Source organism: Martes martes (assembly GCF_963455335.1).
Source record: "Martes martes genome assembly, chromosome: 9".
In the NCBI taxonomy this organism is placed as follows: domain Eukaryota; kingdom Metazoa; phylum Chordata; class Mammalia; order Carnivora; family Mustelidae; genus Martes; species Martes martes.
In genome coordinates this window covers 113,102,601-113,122,252 of record NC_137896.1, presented here as the reverse complement: position 1 = coordinate 113,122,252, position 19,652 = coordinate 113,102,601, and the positions used below count along the sequence as shown (strand labels likewise).

The following is a 19,652-nucleotide window of genomic DNA, read 5'->3' as shown; positions in this document are numbered from 1 at the left end:
TCCTTCTGGTTCTGAGACCTTTCTTTTCTTTTTCTTCGTGTGTCCTGTTGGCTGGAACCTGCAACACAACATTAGCTACTGGAGGTTATGGGAGGCATTTAGACCCTACGTCTCCCACTTTGATAGGAAGCCCTCTACAGCTTCCTTATAGTACTTGCTGTAGGGTTTGGTATGCTGTTTGTTGTGGGATTTGGTGTAGGTACTCTTTACCAGAACAAGGAAATCCCCTTGTATTCCTAGTTGGCTAACAATTTTTGTTATTATGAGTAGTGATGGGTTTTATTGGAAGACTTTCTGCATTCATTGGGATAAGTTCTCGTTTGATTTTTTAACACGGGGAATTCCATAGACAGGATTTGCTGACATGAAAGCCATCCTGTATTTCTGGAATTCTGCTTGCTCTTCTGTTTTTCAAATACTAATATTTTATTTAGGTATTTTGTATCTGTGTTTTTAACTGGTTTGTGTGTTAGTTTCCTTTCATGTACTGTTCTTGGCCTGATATTAACATTGAAGTCTTCCTATCCTCTTTATTTATTTTTTTTAACTCACATTTTAGTTAAACTACAGTGCAGTATTGGTTTCTGGAGTAGAATTCACTGACTTAGCCCTTAAGTACAACACCTAGTGCTCATCACATCAGGTGCCCTTATTTATTTATTTATTTAAAGATTTTATTTATTTATTTGATAGAGATCACAAGTAGTCAGAGAGGTAGGCAGAGAGGGAGGGGGGGAAGCAGGCTCCCTGCTGAGCAGAGATCCCAATGCAGGCCTCCATCCCAGGACCCTGGGATCATGACCTGAGCTGAAGGCAGAGGCTTTAACCCACTGAGCCACCCAGGCACCCCAGGTGTCCTTTTTTAATACCCGTCACCCATCTAGCCCACCCCCCACCCACCTCCCTTGCTATCCTCTTTAAAGGAGTTTAATTCTGGGGACCCTGCTGAATGTCCTGACTTTGGTGGGGGCAGGACTGAGAATTTGCTCACCATAGGTCCTGGCCTCCTGGTGTTCTGGCCTCTGCCTGTGCAGCTTCACCTGCCGGTCAAGGTTCAGGGGACAGTCTGTAGGTCTCCGAACCATCTCCACGTGCAGGCTCCTCACAGAAGGTCTTGTTTGTTTGTTTTGCGTCTGAACTTCTTAGGCTAATCCCCTTAACATGCTTTTCCACTGGAGGCTTAGTAACTTATCACAGCTCTTACCGTAAGTGCATTGTGATGTTCTTTTCCGTTAGTCCTTCACCAGCTTGTTTCGGAGAGTCGCCTCCCTTCAGAGTTCTTCTGGAACACATTGGGTCTGAGCTTCTGAAATTGTTTCTTTAAGAAAGTAGACTCCCCACTGCTTGATCCCAGGACCCTGAGATCATGACCTGAGCTGAAGGCAGATGCTTCCGCTGACTGAGCCACCCAGGCGCACCCAAGAGCATATTGTTTAAATGCCACTACAGATCTACATTAGCAGAGTATATTCAAATACTGATTTTTGTTTAAAAACGTCTTTGAAGGATTGGACATTTGATCAAAGATGCCACATGCAAATGAAGTCCAGAGGTGTAGACTGTTGTGATGTAACAGCTTAGGAGTGTACTGATTATATTCTTTACAGATGTCCTCAGATCACAGCATAATTTGGAAAGGAGTGGCGCTGCTTTCACACCATTTAGTTGACCAAGATGCAGTTAAAGCTGCCGTCCTAGGCTGCAGAAAGTTCTGCATTAGCCAATTACTTGACCTCAGTGGATAATGTAGTTTGGGAAATGCGAGGACTTGTTGGGAGATGATTAATGATGTGCGGCCGTACATGGGGACTGTGATAAGAATGATGGGAGGGGATGGGAGTTTGGGCGATGAACAGGTCGTGGTAGGAGTGGGCAGGCATTTGGGAAGGACTTCAGAGAGAAGGAAGACGTTCTATACAAGTCAGAGCTTGTGGGGCCTGTGTTTTAGGACAGGGCACCGTGTGCAGAAGCAAGGAGTGGTGGGCTTCTGCAGAGACGGGCCGACAGCAGTGGGGGTAGAAAGGGGGTCGGGGCAGGTGTAGGGGGTCTTAAAGGTGTCTCATGGGCAGCTAACATATGCTGAAAGCTTTTGAATGAAGGAGAAAAAGTCCAAAGAGCTGCATTTTACGAAACCCAGTCTGTCAGCAAGTCTGGATTAGGATTTTGCTCAAGTTTGGCTGCACATTGCAATTACCTGGAGACTTTAAAAAAGCAAAAAGCAAAAACCAGAACTGATGTCTCAGCCCCTCCCCCAGAGATTCTGGTTCAGAGCCTGGCGTTAGCCTTGGGTTTTGAGAGTTTTAAAAGCTCCCCAGGCGATTCTAATGTGGGGCTAAGCCTGAGAACCGAGGCCCAAGCTGCTGGTAAGATCTTGATGTAGTGTTTACTCATTGTGTTGAACCACTTCTGGCTGGGCCAATGCAGAATCACTGGTGGAAAAAGTATTTTTAAAGTGCTTCTGTAACATTTATTTATAATATTCCACATACTTGAGTGCCTTGGTTAGAATACCTTTTTTTTTACATTGCCTACAGATTTTTACATTGGAAGTAAATGCTGACAAATAAACTTTTGGAAGGGACCTATAATCATCTTGGGAATTTGGTCCTAGGGAAGTTTTTAAAATTTTTTGCATTAAAAATAAAAGGGCAACAATGTAAAACAAACACATTTATCACCGCAAGAATTCAATAAAATAAATGCAACTGTAGTGTGAAAACACCAAATTTGCCCTTATAAAAATATACCTCCTAATGTATGGAATTATTGAGCCACTATATTGTACACCTGAAAATACTATAACACTGTATGCTAATGATAGTGGAATTAGAAAAAAAAAAAAATCCTCAAAGACTGGCTGGTGGAAGAGTGCCAGTTTCCAAACACTGTATGTCTGTCCGTGGTTTTCACACTTGATGATACATCTGCCTCACGTAGAGGACGGTCGGACTGCTGGGCTGCCGTTTCCGGTTCGCAGGCCCCGGGGCGGCCCGAGAATGTGCATTTCTAGAGGGCTTCCGCATGCGGCTGCTGGTCCGGGCACCACGCTTTGGGAAGCGAGAACCGCGCCTGTGTGAGGTCCCAGTTCCGAGGAAAAATGGCTTGATAAAATGTGGTTGCAGGACGTGAGTTTTGCTTGTCTTTTCATGTCAGGGGAGGGGCTTATCTTGGCAATTAGGGACTGTGTCCCCCGAACCCCCTGCCCCAGGTCGAGCCAGCCCCCACTGTCTGCGTGCTCCAGGAAGCTGCTTCTAGAGGCTTCCTGGGGTAGGTGGGAGAGAACATTGTCTACTTGTTCTCCTTACTGTTCTTTCAACATTTACTGCAAAAGGGTGGTAGTGTATCCAGTCACACTACTATATAACACGTCCTTTCTCTTACAGTAGAACATTTTTGGCAAATTTGTTGAAAATTCTTTCCCTGCCTCCCACACTCTACCAAATTTGAAGAACTAAAAAAAATCTCTACCCTTCTCTACTTCCGAACCATCCACGTCCTCCTCCTAAAGGCAGGTTCTTGTTGTGTACTCTCAGTGGTATTTTGGAAGATTTCACGATTGGTCCCTATCTAGGTACCAGCTTTTGTCAGCTGCTCTGTGCAGCCTTCCTGCTAGATGAGGGGACGTTTGCAGTACACCTTGGTTGGGAGGAGAAGCGGAAATCATTCTCAGATGTTCAAATGAAACGTGTTTCTAATTGAAAGCATGAAGAGAATGTGTATGTGAGAGTGCCTGGGGGGTGATCTCTGGTACAGGCGTAGCTTCGAAAGCCCAGTCCTGTTCTCCCTCGTGGCTACTTCTGTTCTCTCTGGGTGGAGCCCATTTCCATTCTTGTGACATTCCATAAATAACCGTGGCAGAGGAGGGACCCAGTGGTCATCAGTTGGCCAAGAAAATGCTGATGAATTAGAATCCTGAACCCTGGAAGTGCATAGTTTTGGGCTTTGAATTCTAGAAGCCTAATTTGAGCTCTTTAAGAGCTCTTCGGGACCATTTTAGAAAAAAGCAGTTACTGCCCTCCTCCTGCCCCCAGACATGTACAGGTACAGAGGCCAAGGTTAAATAACTTACCCCAAGGTCATCAAAGGAGTTGACTGCATTTTTCTTTGCTTTTTAAGAATCCTTTCCCACTTTTGGAAAATTTGTCCGCCTAGCATTCTGACATTTGACGGTCATTTCTTATCATTATTTGCTATAACTAATATGAATCATATTGTACGACGATGGGAAAAGTATCTTCTCTCTTTTATAAAGGATCAGGAGGTCGAAGGGCTTTTAGGTCTTGGTCATTCGGCTTCTCCATTAACTGAGCCTCCTCTGTTCATGTCCCTCATCTATTTTGTAAATGTTTGTGGACTGAATCTGGCATTGAATGTTACGGATATTTGTAGTGTGATCTATCTGAGGACCAAGAGTTAAAGTTAAAAGTGGACTGTTAAAAAAATCAGTTGGCATAAATCAGTGCATTTGGGCAAATAAAGAAGAAACTGAAGGAATCCTGTCCATCAGCCTATAACGTCAACCTAATACACCTAATAAAATTTAAGTCCGTAACCGCTAAACTCCTCTAGTACCTTGCCTACGATGAAATCCGTTGACCTCAGGTCAGTGATTCGGAATACATGCATCCTATCGGATAGGAGATAAAGAGCTCATTTCTTTTTGGTTGCCTTCCGTTGTAACATGAGGAATGGTGTACAGGGCACTGGCTTTTAAAAACAAAAGTATGAAAGTGTATGTTGGATGCTTCTCAATCTGTGCATCCTTCTGCCCCGTAAAAATAAGAAAGTGGGTTGGACTACATTTCTCAGTCACTCCAAGCTCTGATAGCTTATGCCAGATGAAGTCTGTCGTTTTGGGGGTTTGAAGTGGAACTTGTTTTTTTGTTTGTTTATTTGTTTGTTTTGCTGAGTCTTATTTGGATACCTAAAATTGACATAGAGCACAGTTTAAGAAGAAGGGCAAAGCATTTTCTTAAGTTTTTCCTTTGTTTCTGATGCATTTCTTAGCGGCACTGTGACAGAGTGGTTAGGAATGATGATGTTGTAGCCAGGTCACTTGGATTCAATTCCCAGCTCTTCTGTTTACTCTCAATCATGTGACCTTTGGCAAGTTACATAACCCCTGTGTGTCTGTTTCTTCCAACAGTTAAATAGGCAAAATAAAACATCTACTTAACAGCAGTTGCCAGGGGATTAAATTTGTCGATACCTCATGAGAACAGTGCCTAGCACAGAGGAAGCCATTAATAAATATGAGCTATCGTCATCGTCATCGTTGTCATTGCCATCTTGTTTTGTCTAAAATTATTTTTTGTTTTTGAGAGGCAGTGTGCGTGGTGGTGGGAGAGGGACAGAGAGAGAGAAGGAGAACCTTAATCATGCTCCTGTCACAGGGCTTGAGCTCAAGGCCTTGAGATTATGACCTGAGCCCAAACCAAGAGCTGGAAGCTTAACCAACCAAGCCACTTAGGCACCCCTCCATCATGGTTTGTTTTTTTTTTTTAATTTTTTTAAAAAGATTTTATATATTTATTTGACAGAAAGACACAGTGAGAGAGGGAGCACAAGCACGGGGAGTGGGAGAGGGAGAAGCAAGCTTCCTGCTGAACAGGGAGCCTGATGTGGGGCTCGATCCCAGGACTCTGGAATCATGACCCGAGTGCAAGGCAGCCACTTAACCGACTGAGCCACCCAGGTGCTCGTCCATCATGTTTTTAAATACAGTTTTATTTTTTGGGGGAAAAATACTGGTGCTAATGTGAAGGCTTTGGAAGAATTTGTGAAGTCTACAAAACTTTTCTTTTTTAAAGATTTTATTTATTTATTTGACAGAGAGAGATCACCAGTAGGCAGGCAGAGAGAGAGGGGGAAGCAGGCTCCCCGCTGCGCAGAGAGCCCGTTGCGGGGTTCGATCCCAGGACCCAGAGATCATGACCTGAGCCGAAAGCAGAGGCTTTAACCCCCTGAGTCGACCAGGTGCCTCTACAAAGCTTTTCTTCAAAGTCGTGTCTTCTGTTGTCTTTCTGCAGCAAGCTGTGTTCCACCGTGCCAGAATGGAGGGATGTGTCTCCGGCCTCAACTCTGTGTGTGTAAACCGGGGACCAAGGGCAAAGCCTGTGAGACCACAGCTGCCCAGGACACCTCATCACCAGGCTTTGGAGGGCAGAGTCCTGGGGCTGCTTCCTCCTGGGTCCCTCCTGAGCAAGCAGCAAAGCGCACCTCACTGAAGAAGGCAGACGGTCTACCACGAGTCAGTCCCGTGGCCCAGATGACCTTGACCCTCAAGCCGAAGCCTTCAGTGGGACTGTCCCAGCAGATTCATTCTCAGTGAGTGTTTCAGCTTGCCTCCGCTCAGGAGCACCTTCATTATTGTCCTGGATGCATTGCTTTTAGTCACTCCACTTGTTCTGCACAATTTGCTGAAATCACTTGGATAATAATGTCTTCTCTTGCCTTAAGGTTGACACATCAAGTCTCTTAAACATTTTTGGTGGATGTGTTTAGCCCCTGCAGGGAAGACTGACCATAAACATAAACCAAAGCCTCAGAGGGGACTAGGGGAATCAAGGTGGGACAAGGGTAACAAAGATAGCTGTTTGTGATGCAGTCGTGAGTTAAAAAATTCTTCTTTTTTAGCGGGGTGGGGGAAGTGTCTAGAGTTTTGAAATAATTTAAGAAGAGAAACAGGAGGGAAGTTTGCAAAGACACATGGAAATGGCAGGAACGCCACACTGCATGGAGACGGTATTCAAGTGAGCAGGAACCCTGGGAAAGAGCATTTCTCAACCTCGGTAGCAGGTTAAGTGTCTCTTCTAGTAACACCATGTTTACGTCCTAGTTGCCACCCAGGTCCATTTTTGGTGAATGAGCTTGTGTTCTATTTATGGGAACGTGGTTTTTTTCTTAGCGTTTGGAAGTAAGTGCCATTCTGCACACAATGAGGACTCCTGGATGAGACTGCTTATCCCCGCCCTCCTCTGAGCGGCTGGGGGAGCAGCTCCTCAGCACCCAGCGGCCTTATGTCCATTGTTTCCTTCTAATTAGCTCCTCGACAGAGATAACAAGACTCAGAATGTACTGCAACTCTCACTTGTCATTTGTCTAGGAATGTAAAATACAGGAAGTTCTCCACTTGAAAATGGGCTCGACCCAGTGGTTCATTTGTAAGTCATTGCTGGGAATTTGGAATACTTTCCCCCCCTGGAGACAGCTTCCACATGGCAACTGGTATCCAGGCAGCCCACAGGAGTTATTTAATCTGCTAGTATAGATGAAATTACCCTAATTTATACTTCCCCTTCAAGTAGGCCACCTACTGTCCCAGCTGAGTGGGGTCCTCATATTTTTTCCTCTCTCTTCTTCTTCCCTCCTCACCGTTCTGTTTTTCTTTCATTTTTCTCTCTAATTCTTCTTGTCCTTCTGTCCTACCATGATAAACAGATGGGGGGAGGGCTGGTTGGAAAGCTGACCACTTTGTTAGCATTTCCTTTGGAGAGTGCAGCCCACGACAAGGATTGGCAGGTCCGGCGAATCCGTAGTCATGGCTCACTCTGTGTCAGGGACTCTTTCAAGTGCTTTGCCTGTATTCTGAATTTACAACTCACAGGGACCCCCGTAAGGTGGGTACTATGATGAACCCCATTTTACAGATATGGAAACTGAGGGTGTACAGAGTGGTATGTAATATGTAACCCTTAATAAATGGATAATATTCACACATGTTAGGCTTTAAATAGAGGCAGTTAGGACTCGGCATCTGTGCCTTGAAGTAGAGGGTGACAACTTTTTCTGCAAAGGGCCGGGTAATAAATATTTTCAGCTTTGTGATGGCTTCTGTTGTAGCTTCTCAACTCTGCTGTTGTAGATGCGGCCACAGATGATGCATAAACGAACGGGGGTGACTGATTCAATAAAACTTATTGACAGACACTGAAATTTGAATTTCGTATAAATTTCACATGTCACCCAATATTCTTCTTTTGTTTTTTCCCCTGCTCAACCATTAAAAAAATGTAAGTGTATAAGAATTCTTAGCTTGTAGGTTATACCAAAACAGGCTATAGGCCAGCTTTGGCCTATGAGCTGTGCTTTACTGACCTTTTCTCCAAAAAGATAATGGTGCTTTTTTGGGCCAGAACGCGGATGGAACTGTGTGTCCTTGAAATGATACAAAGCTTTGATGATCTCCTAGCTAGACATCTCTCTTCTAGCATTGGTCTTGATCTTAAAAACAAAGAACAATTCCGTGTTGAACCGTGCCTTGGCAATCAAGAGTCAGGTTACCGTGCATTGCAATTATTTTTTTCTTGCCTTACTACTTACATAAACTGTGAAGTAATTTACAAGCGATAGCATTCATCTTGAATATCACCGTCTCCTGTTACAGTTTGACCCTCTGTGATGTGTATATATAGGTTGTTAGTAAGAACCATATGTCAGAAGTCAGATAAAGGAGGAACTTTTTCTTTCTTTTTTTGGTAGCAGCCGTATAATTTAGACAAGAATGTTTTGAGTCAAAGAGGTGGCTAAGGTTTCAGCTCAAACACGGCTTTGGAAAAATAAGTCAGTAGATAAATTTGCTTCAGAGGCTTCATCTGCTGAATGAAGACACTTTTTACCCTGGTGTTGTTACAGGGTGTGTGTGCGTGGGTGTGCTTTTGGGTAAGGAGACGGGATAGCCTGAGGCACTAGCAATTCTGACAGTTTCTTAATAAACTTTTATAGGTTACCCTGTTAGCTGGGCACTGCAAGGGGTACTAAGAGGTACACGATCCAGTTCTGCTTTTAAGGAACTTTTGAAATGATCGATGAGCTGTAACTTTCGAGGGACACAAAGTCAGGGGGTGCAGCTGGCCTGTGGATGATTTTAGGTAATGACTGAATCACCTGAAACCGCATTTAATCAAACCGCCAAAGAACACATATGATGGGACCACTTTCCGCTGCTTTTGGGAGATGGAACAATTCTTAAGTTAGCTTTTTTTTTTTTTTTTTTTAAGACTGCCTACTTTAGGGGAGCTTCAAGGTTTTGTGTTATTTTAATCTACTGAGGGAGGAGATTGATTAAGCCCCCTTGAGGTGCTTGTAGACATAAAGATAGCTACAATATCAAAATGTGTGTTTAGTGTTCTACTCATTCTGTGACATCTGAAGCCCTTCAGTCTTGATCATTTATTCCCCAAGCTGTTAACTGAGCACATGCTAGGTACCACACATGCTGGGTACGGAATGAGCGGATAAACAAAATGTGTGCTTTCTTGGAGTTTAGGGTCTCCGAAGAGGGAGACCATTGCACTTGGCATAATTAAACCATTATGACAATTGCTGTGGTAAAAATTGCAATGAGGGTCCAGGAGTGCTGGGTGGGTGCAGGGTGGGACGGCATGGGGGCTCTGGTGATCTTAATAGGCTGTCAGGGAAAACCCAACTGAGAAGACGACCTTCAAGCAAAGGCCTGAAGGAAGTGAGAGCATGAACCCGGAAGAAGGGTGTGTGCCATTACTTACCCACTGCTGTGTAACAGATCACCTCAGAACTCCATAGCCTAAAGCAGTAAACATTTATTGTCTGACAGTCTCTGTAGAGGACAACCCCAGAGAGTTGTGGCTCAGTGTCTTTCATGAGGTTCCATTCCACCAGGGCAGCTCAACTAGGGCTGGAGTTCACTCACTCCCCTGGCTGTTGGAAGGAGGCTTCCCTTCCTCTCAGCACGGAGCTCTCTGAGAACCGCCTGAGGGTCCTCACAGCATGGCTGCTGGCTCCCTCCAAGACCAGTGATCCCCTGCTGGAGAGAGCAAGGAGAAAGCCGCAGAGCCTTTGTAGTCTTTAGCCTTGAAAATACACACCTTCACTCCCACTGTATTCTCCTCATTAGGAATGAGTCTAAGTCAGATGTACCCTCAAAGGGAGTGAAATTAAGCTGCTCTGCTTGAAGGGACAAATATCAAAGAATTTTAGGACGTATTTAAAAAAGACCACATTTAGGATATGATTGGATTGGAACTTGATCTAGATGTAGACCAGTGGTAATAAAAGGTTTTAAGGATCGGTTGAAAAACCAAGTTAAACACTTACGATTTTAACAAAACAATTCCAAAAATCTACGACAAAGCAAAATAGAGAAAAAGAAAGGAATACAGAGGGAAACTATAGTTTAAAAGAGGCTTAAGAAACATGCTAACTAATCACAATGTTTGGCCGATGTCTATCCTGATTAAAAAAAAAAGTAAATAAAAGCAAAAAGTGATGTATAGGTGAATCATGAAAATGCTGACATTGACCAGAAACTTAGTGGTAGCAAAGGATGATTGTTGAGTTGGGGGGCTGTGATGAAAACATTATAGTTCCATAAGGAGAATGATGTTAAAGTATTTGCAGATGAAATCCCATGCTGTCTGAGCTTTGATTGAAATTATTCAGTGGGTTGAGGTGTAGAGGTAGTGAGATTGGCCATGAGGGGATAATTATTGAAGGGGGATGATGGGTCCCTGGGGGTTTCTCACAGAGCTCTATTTTTGATGTTTTCTGTAACAACGATGATAGAACAAACCAAGAGAGAATTTCAAGTGGGAGGAACGTTGTGATTTTTTTTTTTTTCTGCCTTGGAAAATTAATCTGGCTGTAGTGTCTGCAGTGGATTAGCCGGAGAGGTCACTGGAGGATGGCTCCGTAACAGGTGTGAGGAAGGCCGTGAACTCAGGAGTGCCTGTACGTGAAAAACCTTGGCATGTTGTGAAATGTGGGAGGCAGAGGTGAAGAGGATTGGGTGTGATCCAAGCTTGGGACTGTGGGAGGAAGGAGAGATACGGAGGTCTTCCCATCCTGCTGTTTTTGAAGGTTTCTTCTGTAATATCATGGGTCTCCAAGGTCTCTGAAGTATACTCTGATACTTGGTGAATGGATGGTCTCTGACAGAGCTTTATGGGTGAATAGCCGGGATCATTCTCTGTACTGTTCTGTCAGGGACGAAAAGCTAGTGGACGTCTGTGGTTCACGGAAGGACACTTGAGTAGCTCTTGGTTTCGAAAGACCCCGACCGGGGCATTCTGGCAGGAGTCATTGCTGTAGATGGTCGTTTCATTCACGCTTTTCATGGAAGGTGTTCATTATTACGGTGTTCCTTTTTCCGGTTTTGGCAGGCCACATCACAGCTACTCTGTGAGCTAAAGAAAAGACCAAAGGATGCCTCCTCCTCCTGTATGCAGATCTTGGCAGCCACTTCTGATTCTTTGAACTTCTTCTTGACCTTGGGAAATTCCGTATTAACGTTTCAGGTTACTCTCAGAGCATATCCTGTAGATGTTATCTGCATACGGCTCTCAATGACTTTGTCGGAGAATTGCCACTGGTAGGTCACCCGTGCACCTCTAGTGTCTGTCTTTCGTCCTCTATGCAAAAAGGTGTTAATGCTTATAAGTTGTGGTGGGGAGATTCCACAAAGGAGCAAAATTCAAAATTGTTCAGCGTTCCAGAACTTTTTCATCACCTGTCAGTATCATTATTCACATATATATTGAAGTGTCCCATAAAAGTTTGCTGTCAGTCCTCTGCGTTGCTCACTGAGACTGTTTGGACTTGTATAAAATGTCTGTCTTTATCCTTGTTAATCATGATGGGTGTTACAGGCACTGACCATGGAACCACACGGGGAGGTTGTGAGGGCCAGTCTTTAGCTGCTGATGTCTTTTTGTCACTGGAGAGGGTTGGTACAAATGACCGCTGCTTTGCCAAGTGGGAGCTGTTATCTCTACGGTATAAAGAGGAAGCACTTTCGCGGGAGACACTGTACCCAGTCCCCTCTCTTGGAGCTTGAGAAGGAAGTCTGGTTTCACTCAGGATATGGATGTCAAATCTATCTGGGGAGCTCACATGTGTCTCATCTTTTTTTTCTTCCTTGATGATGGCTCTTTTCATCATCTTGTGGTGTCCTGATGTTAGAGAGGATGGTGGTTAGTTTCCCTGGAAAAATCCTGTCCTGTCTCAGTCCAGGTGAGGGGACTGCATTTATCTTATGGCATTAACTTTCCCTCTTTTTCATTCTCTTCTTCCCAGGAATATGGTGAAGAGAAAGGAAGCAAATGAGCCAGTGTTCTTTTAAAAGACAAGAGTAATTCAAATGCATTCTATATTTATCAAGTGAGCTCATAGTATGCCAGATATTTTCTAAATATAGGCAAGGCCCTTTAGAATCCACATTGACATGACGGGTTCCACTTTCCAAGTTCTTGAGAACTGAATACTTTGCATTTACCATGGGTTAGTGGATAGGAGGCAGTGCTGAGTGATGTCTGTGCCGGGGAGAAGGGGGTGCTATGGTGTCCTTTATCTTTGTCTCATTCTTACCTTCCTGTCACTGTGGTTGTGAGTCTTAAAAAAAAAAAAAAAAAAAGCCCAAACCCCAAAATTATATGCCGTGATATCTGTAAGCTTGGGGGGCTTAGTGTAATGTTCTTTCTTTCCAGTACTTTCTTCTACTTAACAGCAACAACAACAATGAAATGTAAGCTCCTTCCCTTTATTTGGGTTTCCTCATGCTACCCTGAAAGGGGGGGGACCTCATTATAAAACTATACCAACAGGGTGCCTGGGTGGCTCAGTTGGTTGGGTGACTGCCTTCAGCTCAGGTCATGATCCTGGAGTTCCGGGACCGAATCCCACATCAGGCTCCCTGCCCAGAAGGGAGTCTGGTTCTCTCCCTGACCTCTCTCCTCTTATGCGCGCGTGCTCTCTCTCTCTAATAAATAAATAAGAAAAATATTTAAACAACAACAACAAAACCTACACCAACAGTTAAAACTCTGGGGAGAAATTTTAAACTTTTTGTAGCATAATAATTGAGATTGGGATCTTACCTAAACTTATGAAGCAAGTCAAGGAAATGGTCAGTACTTGAATGGGCAGTTTCCCCAAATGATCTCTAAGCCTAGAGGTGGGGGACCTTGCTCAGTCTTGACCCTCACCCCCTACTCTGTTGATCATCCCACGGGGCTCCTTTCTATGCTTCCTCTACCCCCCATTATCATAAGACTCACTACACACTTTTTCATCTCTTTATCGCCATAGGTACACAGAAGGGCTTTGATAAATGTTGAATACATTTTTTCAGTTTTTTTCTAGAGGAAAAAAAAATAAGGTCTAAGTCCTTGTCTGAGTATTGTCTCATGAATACCTACCTGTATTGCAAAGAGTTACGTTTTGCTCTTGGAATAATGCTCTTTGCCTTTGTAAAGCCCTGAATGCTTTGCAGAGTACTTTGCATTCCTGTTGTATCTGAGCTACTTAACATGTCTATGCAATGAAGGTCTTGATCCTACGTGATGGTGTGGGAAAAAAGGCAGAGTGGCAGAAAGTTGATGAAAAAGAACTCAATCCAAGGATTTTAGTGTACGTTTTATGACACTGTAGGGATGGGTTGAGAACTCATAGTTTGAACCAGTGATTGCTTTTATCATTTTATATGTGTATTTTAAACTTAAAAAATTGAAGTTTAATTGAGATTACATACATAAGAGTCCACAAATCAAAAGTGCATTAAGCCGAGCGATTATTCCAAAGCGATAACACGCTTCTGTAAGTATCACCCACGTCAGAGTAGAACATGCCAGAACCACATAAGCCCCCGTGTTCCTAGATCTGCCGTCTCCCTCCTTCCTAAAGGGAGCTGCTGTCTTGACGTCTAACACCAGAAATCCAGCTCTTTAACAGTGTATCTGTCAACGAATCATATAGTTCATGTTTTTTCACTCCTTGTTATGTCTCAGATTCGTCTGTGTGGTTGTGTGCGGCTGGAGTTCAAGGGCCAGTGCCAGAGACTACTGGATGTTTAGAGTTTTTCTAGTTTTTGATTCTTGGGACTAAGGCTGTGGAGGTGGGTATGTGTGGGAATTCCAGAAGATGACCTTCGTGAATTCATCAGAAAAACACGCCCAATGGGACATAACCTTGTCAAGGTTTGAGAAGGACTTCATGAGCCGTTGTGCAGTGTGTGCTCATATTAGTATCATCTGTTGGTCAGCACTATTTTGTTTGTCGGCACTTAGGGAAAATGGTGAGGTGAGAAGGTGTTTGAGGACCTGGAAGCAGGGCACCTTTTCTCCTGAGTGGGACTTGGCAGGAGGACAGAACTGTGGGATGGGGATGGGAGAGGCAGGGGGAGGGGAGGGGAGGTGACTTGTGCATTGCCCTGTCTGCACCCCACTGAGTCCCATGAGGAAGGCTGCGCCAGGAGTAGTTTTGAGATAGAACCAGCAGCTGGCTGGGTTTAAGTTCTGGTGAAAGGTACATAAGGAATTGGAAACTCAAAAATGTGCAATTAAAAAGGGCAGGTGTGCAACGATGTGCATGGAACCAGAAGGTATTATGCTGAGCAAAATAAGTCAATCAGAGAAAGACAATTATCATATGATCTCCCTGATAGGAGGAATTTAAGAGGCAGTGTAGGGGGTTTGGAGGGTAGGGAAGGAAATAATGAAGCAAGGTGGGATTGGGAGGGAGACAAACTATAAGAGACTCTTAATCTCATAAAACAAACTGAAGTTTGCTGGGCGGTGGGGTGTTAGGGAGAGGCTGGTTGGGTTATGGATACTGGGGAGGGTATGTGCTATGCTGAATGCTGTGAAATGTGTAAGCCTGATGATTCACAGACCTGTACCCCTAGGACAAATAATATATGTTAATAAAAATAATTTTTTAAAAAAGGGCAGATAGAATTTGCTTTCCAGTTTCATTGCTAGAAATCAGGATGTTGTTTCAGTGTTTTATGCTGTCCCAGTTCTCTTTCATCTGCCTCTTCCTTCTTCCACTTTTAAGGACACTTGTAATTATATTGGGCTCATCTGGAAAATTCAGGATAACTTCCTCCATGTCAGAGTCAGCTGATTAGCAGCAGCCTTAACTTCATTTGCAACTTTAATTTCCCTTTGCCAGGTACCCTAATATATTGACAGGTTCTGGATGTGGACATCTTTGAGGGGCTTGGTAAAATTATTTTGCTAATAATGCTAAAGCCATTATTCTGACTTCCAGAATATTTTCTTAAGGACTCAGCCTTGTTTTTGTGATCTTCCCTGATATTCAAGAGTGAGCCATAGTCACAAGGGATAGTAATCATCAAGGCACCCTTCCATTAATAACATAGCCAGACCTTATGACTCTGATAAAAGTTAGATTTAAGCATTTCACATAGATTGAAGAACTAAATGTAGCCCCCACTGTTCTCTGAAATCTTGGGACCAGCATCCTCAGGTACGTGGTGGCTGGAAGAGGGAAAAACCAAGAGCCTAGAGCTGTCCAGGAAGCAGGAGGGGCCCTGGTTCTCCTTATGCCCTTAGCCTTGTGGAGCTGGCATTGAAAAACCAACACCAGTCACGAACAAGTACTTTTTGGCATACAACAGCCCCAAGCACTAGACAAGTGGCTTGGGGGCTCTGATTGCAGTGCTCTTTGTGGCGGGCAGTTAGGAAGGGGTGGGCAGACATGTAGAGGAGAGGGGAAAGAGCCAGGCATGTCCCTTCCTTCCACAATTCGACTGGAGCTCTTGAGCCTGATAATGAATTCCCCGTAGGATTATTTTGTGTTGAAATAAATTTGTGCACCGGAAATGAATTAGTTGTCCAAGGACTTGTTGCAGTTGATGATGGAACTGGGATGGAAACACACGTGAATCCCCTGATAAGCAGTTGGGGCCAATTGCAACATGGTGGACACATGGAACCCATGAGCTTTAGGCCTGGCTGATCCCAAAACGGAGAATGATTTTTAGAGCCTGACTTTGGGTGTTGCCTAGATTACAGTAAAAATCCTTCTCTACATTTGGATATGTCTGGCATTCTATAGATACTGCCCGTGAATCCTTCCAAGGTGCCCCTAGGGTTGCACTAAATCTTTTTTCCTTGTTTTCCTTGGCTTAACAGTTTGTTTATGTTCAAGCAGCATGTAGACTAAATTTTAAGACTAAACTTTTATAGCTGTTCTCTGCCCCAGCATTGCCTGGGATCAGAATAAAGAACCTGTAAAAAAAAAAAAAAAAAAGAAAAAAGAACCTGTAAGACGTACATCCTCTGTGAGGGAGGTGATGAGCGCAACTCACATTATAAAAAATAAGCATAAGAAGGAAATGACAAAACAAGTTCATGTGTATGGTAAACCTGCTTAGAGTTAGTACGTTTTCACTGTGGCTCTCAAGGTTGAGTATATTTTTGACCTTTTTATCTGTTCCTTGAATTCGTTAGAGATGACCTAGCAAAAAGAGCCGGTCCTGGGGTTCCAGAGGCAGGAACTTCGAAGTGGGAAGAATGTCTCCTTAAACCCTGTGAAGAAAAGAAACCCTAGATTTCACCAACCCAGGGAAAAATGTCTGTCATTTTTCAGGACTGCTATTTCTGGACAAGATGTTTATGTGTTTGTGCAGGATAGCAGGAGGAACCGGGAAGACTGGATGAAATTAAACCGTGGATTGGAGAATGTTCCTGTACCCGCTAGAGTTAGGTGGATTTTCTCATGAGTAGGGTGGGAAGGCTCTGGCTGGCCCTGTATCCCAGGTGCCTGGGATTTTATCAAGTATGAAGTCTGGTCCACAACTGGAGGATCTTTTCAAAATACAAGTCTCGTCTTGCCTTGCTCCATGTAAGAGCCTGCGGTGGCTTCTCTGTGCTCTGAGGAGAAAGATGAGTTCTCCCCTCCTGGGACATCAGGCTCCCTGGTCTCATCTTGCACGCTGTCCCCTCGTTGTCATCATGCCCAGGCACTAGCCTGTCACCATGTCCCAGGCAGCTCCTTAACCCTGTCCAGCTCCTTCCTGACACATTGCCTGCAGTCTGCCCCCTCCCTCGCCTGTGCTCCTCTTCTCTGCTAACACCTGCTCGTTTTCCTGCTTTCCGTTTTCTCAGGGAAGCATTCCCTGACACCTCTGTTACTCCCTCAAAGATGCTGTCATGACACCGTTTCCCCATCCTCTCCCTTCACAGCATTCATTTCAGTTTGTGTGATTTACTCTTCTTGGCACAAGGCTTCCTCGGTGAATGAATAAATGTAGGTGATACTTGGACAGCTCTGGATCCAGAGGTCTGGCCATGCAGGAATGCAGATAGTAGCCCATCGGTGAAGCTGCCTCAGTTTCCTCCAAGTAATCTGAAGAGACCAGTTTAATGAGTCATTGAGGAGAGGAGGCAAAAGGTGACTCCATCTCCCCCAGCCCCATCTGGGCCAGCAGTTCTGCCCCGACACATCATTCTATGGTGGTGCTTCTAGGTGACGGTAGGACCCACTTGCTGTCTATCTCTGACAATTACAGATTCTGTTTAGTTCTCCGGATCATCTCTTCTTGGCCTTTGCAAAGTCAGGTCTTCTCGCTCCTTGCATTTCTTCAAATGCCAATGACTGCTGAGAGGCACGTTAGCAAGTAGAAAAGGGACTGCTAAGCCCAGGCAGCCAGTTTCTTGGGAAAATGGCTGAAATGGACACTGAAAATCCATTTTATGAGCTTGAACTTCCTAGTCCTCATGAGTATTTAATGAAATATTAATTGATTTGCACCTTGATGGAAGATTGGGTGCAGTTCTCAAAAGCAAACAGGGAGGGGCAGGCAAACTTAATTTTTTTCATTTAGAGTTATTTTTCACTTAGACTGAAACCATTTTTCACTTAGAGTTCCTATGGTTCCAGAGTACATGATTCATGGAGTTGGCTCACACCTAAATGCAAGGAAATATTTTATCAATATCAGTGTCTTTGAAAAGAATTACTCCTGGGACGCCTGGGTGGCTCAGTCATTAAGCATTTGCCTTGGGCTCAGGTCATGATCCTGGGGGTCCTGGGATTGAGCCCTGCATCGGGCTCTCCGCTCTGTGGGAAGCCTGCTTCTCCCTCTCCCACTCCCCTTGTTTGTGTTCCCTCTGTTGCTGTGTCTCTCTCTGTCAAATAAATTTTTAAAATCTTTAAAAAAGGAATCCTGGTTATTTGTCCCTTTTGAGAGTTATTTGAGTGAAATGGGAAATGGAACAAGAATGCATTGGGTACAACCTTTTTTCCATCAAACATCTTCATCCAGCACAGATCATAAAATTTTATAGCATAAAAAGATGAATGTCTTGCCCAGAGTCACATGGGTGGGTAGTAACAGAGCTGTGACTTGAACCCGACCACTTCTTAGTCTACATTCTCCTTGCTGTTTTTTTTATATGCCATTGTCAGACTCTTTGCTATCAAAGTGTAGGAAAAAAATTTGCACAGTATTTTTGAAGCCAAAAACCTAAAAAAGATAGAGGGGTGATGAAAAATTTGAGTCATTTCATGAATTTTCAAATAAAACACTGTTGTTTGACAAAAAGTTGTTTATTTTCTAAACAATCAAGGTTCACTTACCAAAATGTGTCCTGTCTTAAGAAAATGTGAGTTACTTCTTTATCGTAAGTTACCAATGTAGAGGCTGTTTTCAAATCCTTAAAAAGCTATTGGAGTGTCTGCCACAGATACAGAATTTACTTTTTAAAAATTCTCATATTATGGCTTTAAAAAAATATTTTATTCACATTAGAGATAGATAGAGCATGGGCAGGGGGAGGAGCAGAAGGAGAGAGAGAAGCAGACTCCGCACTAAGCGGGCTTGGGAAGTCCCACGTGAGGCTCAGTCCCACGACCCTGGGATCATGACCTGAGCTGAAATCAAGAGTTAGACGCTTAACCAGCTGAGCCACCCAGACGCCCCTCGTCTTCAGGCTTTCTTGACGTAGGCATCACTTTTATTGCTTGTGAAGCACACCGCTTTTATTCTTTGCCGGATGTTGGTGTTTTGCCAAGTGCTGGTATTTGGGGATTTGATGGACAGAGTCTAAAGTGAGACATCATTCTTCCTTAATTTGTTCAAAGCCTCTTTCTGCAGCAGCTAATCCTTCCTAATTATATTTCTAGGAAGGATGTTCTTAACTCCAAGATGACATGGACATTTTGAGATGATTAAGATGCACTTCACTGAGTAAAGGAATTTGAAAGGAAATGCTTTCTGTTTTTCATACCTCACTCAGGAAGTACAACAGCCATTCACCTTCTAGGCGCTCCATGAAACTCTCCCCTTTCCGTTCCTCTTCCGTTCCTGTAGCTCCTCTGGATCTCCTGGCTTTAAGAAGCTATTTTGAAGGAGAAAAACAGGATTCCTTAAAAAAAAAAACAAAACAAAACAAAAAAAAACCCATGTCCATGAGTGAGGCAAGCACTTCACAACTTAATTGCCTTCATGTCTTAAAAGGTGACTTGTGAATGTAAATAGTTGGAAAATTTAGTGTATTAGAAATGCTTTATGTAAGGTTGAAACACTTTGCCATCTCCTTGATTTTCTTTGTTGCCATGTTGCTTTGTATTACTGGAAGGCAGTGATTTTTATGTGAAGAATAAATAGATTAGTGTTGTGTGTATTAGATCATTTCAGATCCTTAATATTTTGAACAGAGTATGTGTGGTCACTGATAAAACAAATGAATGATAGTCTGTAGAGCATTAGTGGTTCTGAATATTCCTAAGGAGTATGATTTTATCACATTGCTCACAGATTAATTTCAGTTTGTTTTTCTTGTTATTTTTTTACTGAGGTTGAACAGTTTCCAAATGTTTATTAGCCCTTTGTGTTTTTATGTATAGTCTGTTAACATTCTTTATCCCAT

The 19,652-nt window shown here is 43.5% G+C and overlaps 1 protein-coding gene across 2 annotated transcripts in view; it reads left to right on the top strand.

The window, feature by feature from the left end:
- The window catches only part of LTBP1 (latent transforming growth factor beta binding protein 1), a gene marked incomplete at its 5' end in the record, with an annotated part of 397,053 nt that overhangs the window by 38,223 nt on the left and 339,178 nt on the right, over positions 1-19,652 (top strand). For both annotated transcript variants that reach the window (XM_080814316.1, XM_080814315.1), the window contains one exon: positions 6,030-6,327. In XM_080814316.1, the coding sequence (XP_080670442.1) occupies positions 6,030-6,327 (298 nt within the window). The remainder of the gene's footprint in view (positions 1-6,029; positions 6,328-19,652) is intronic.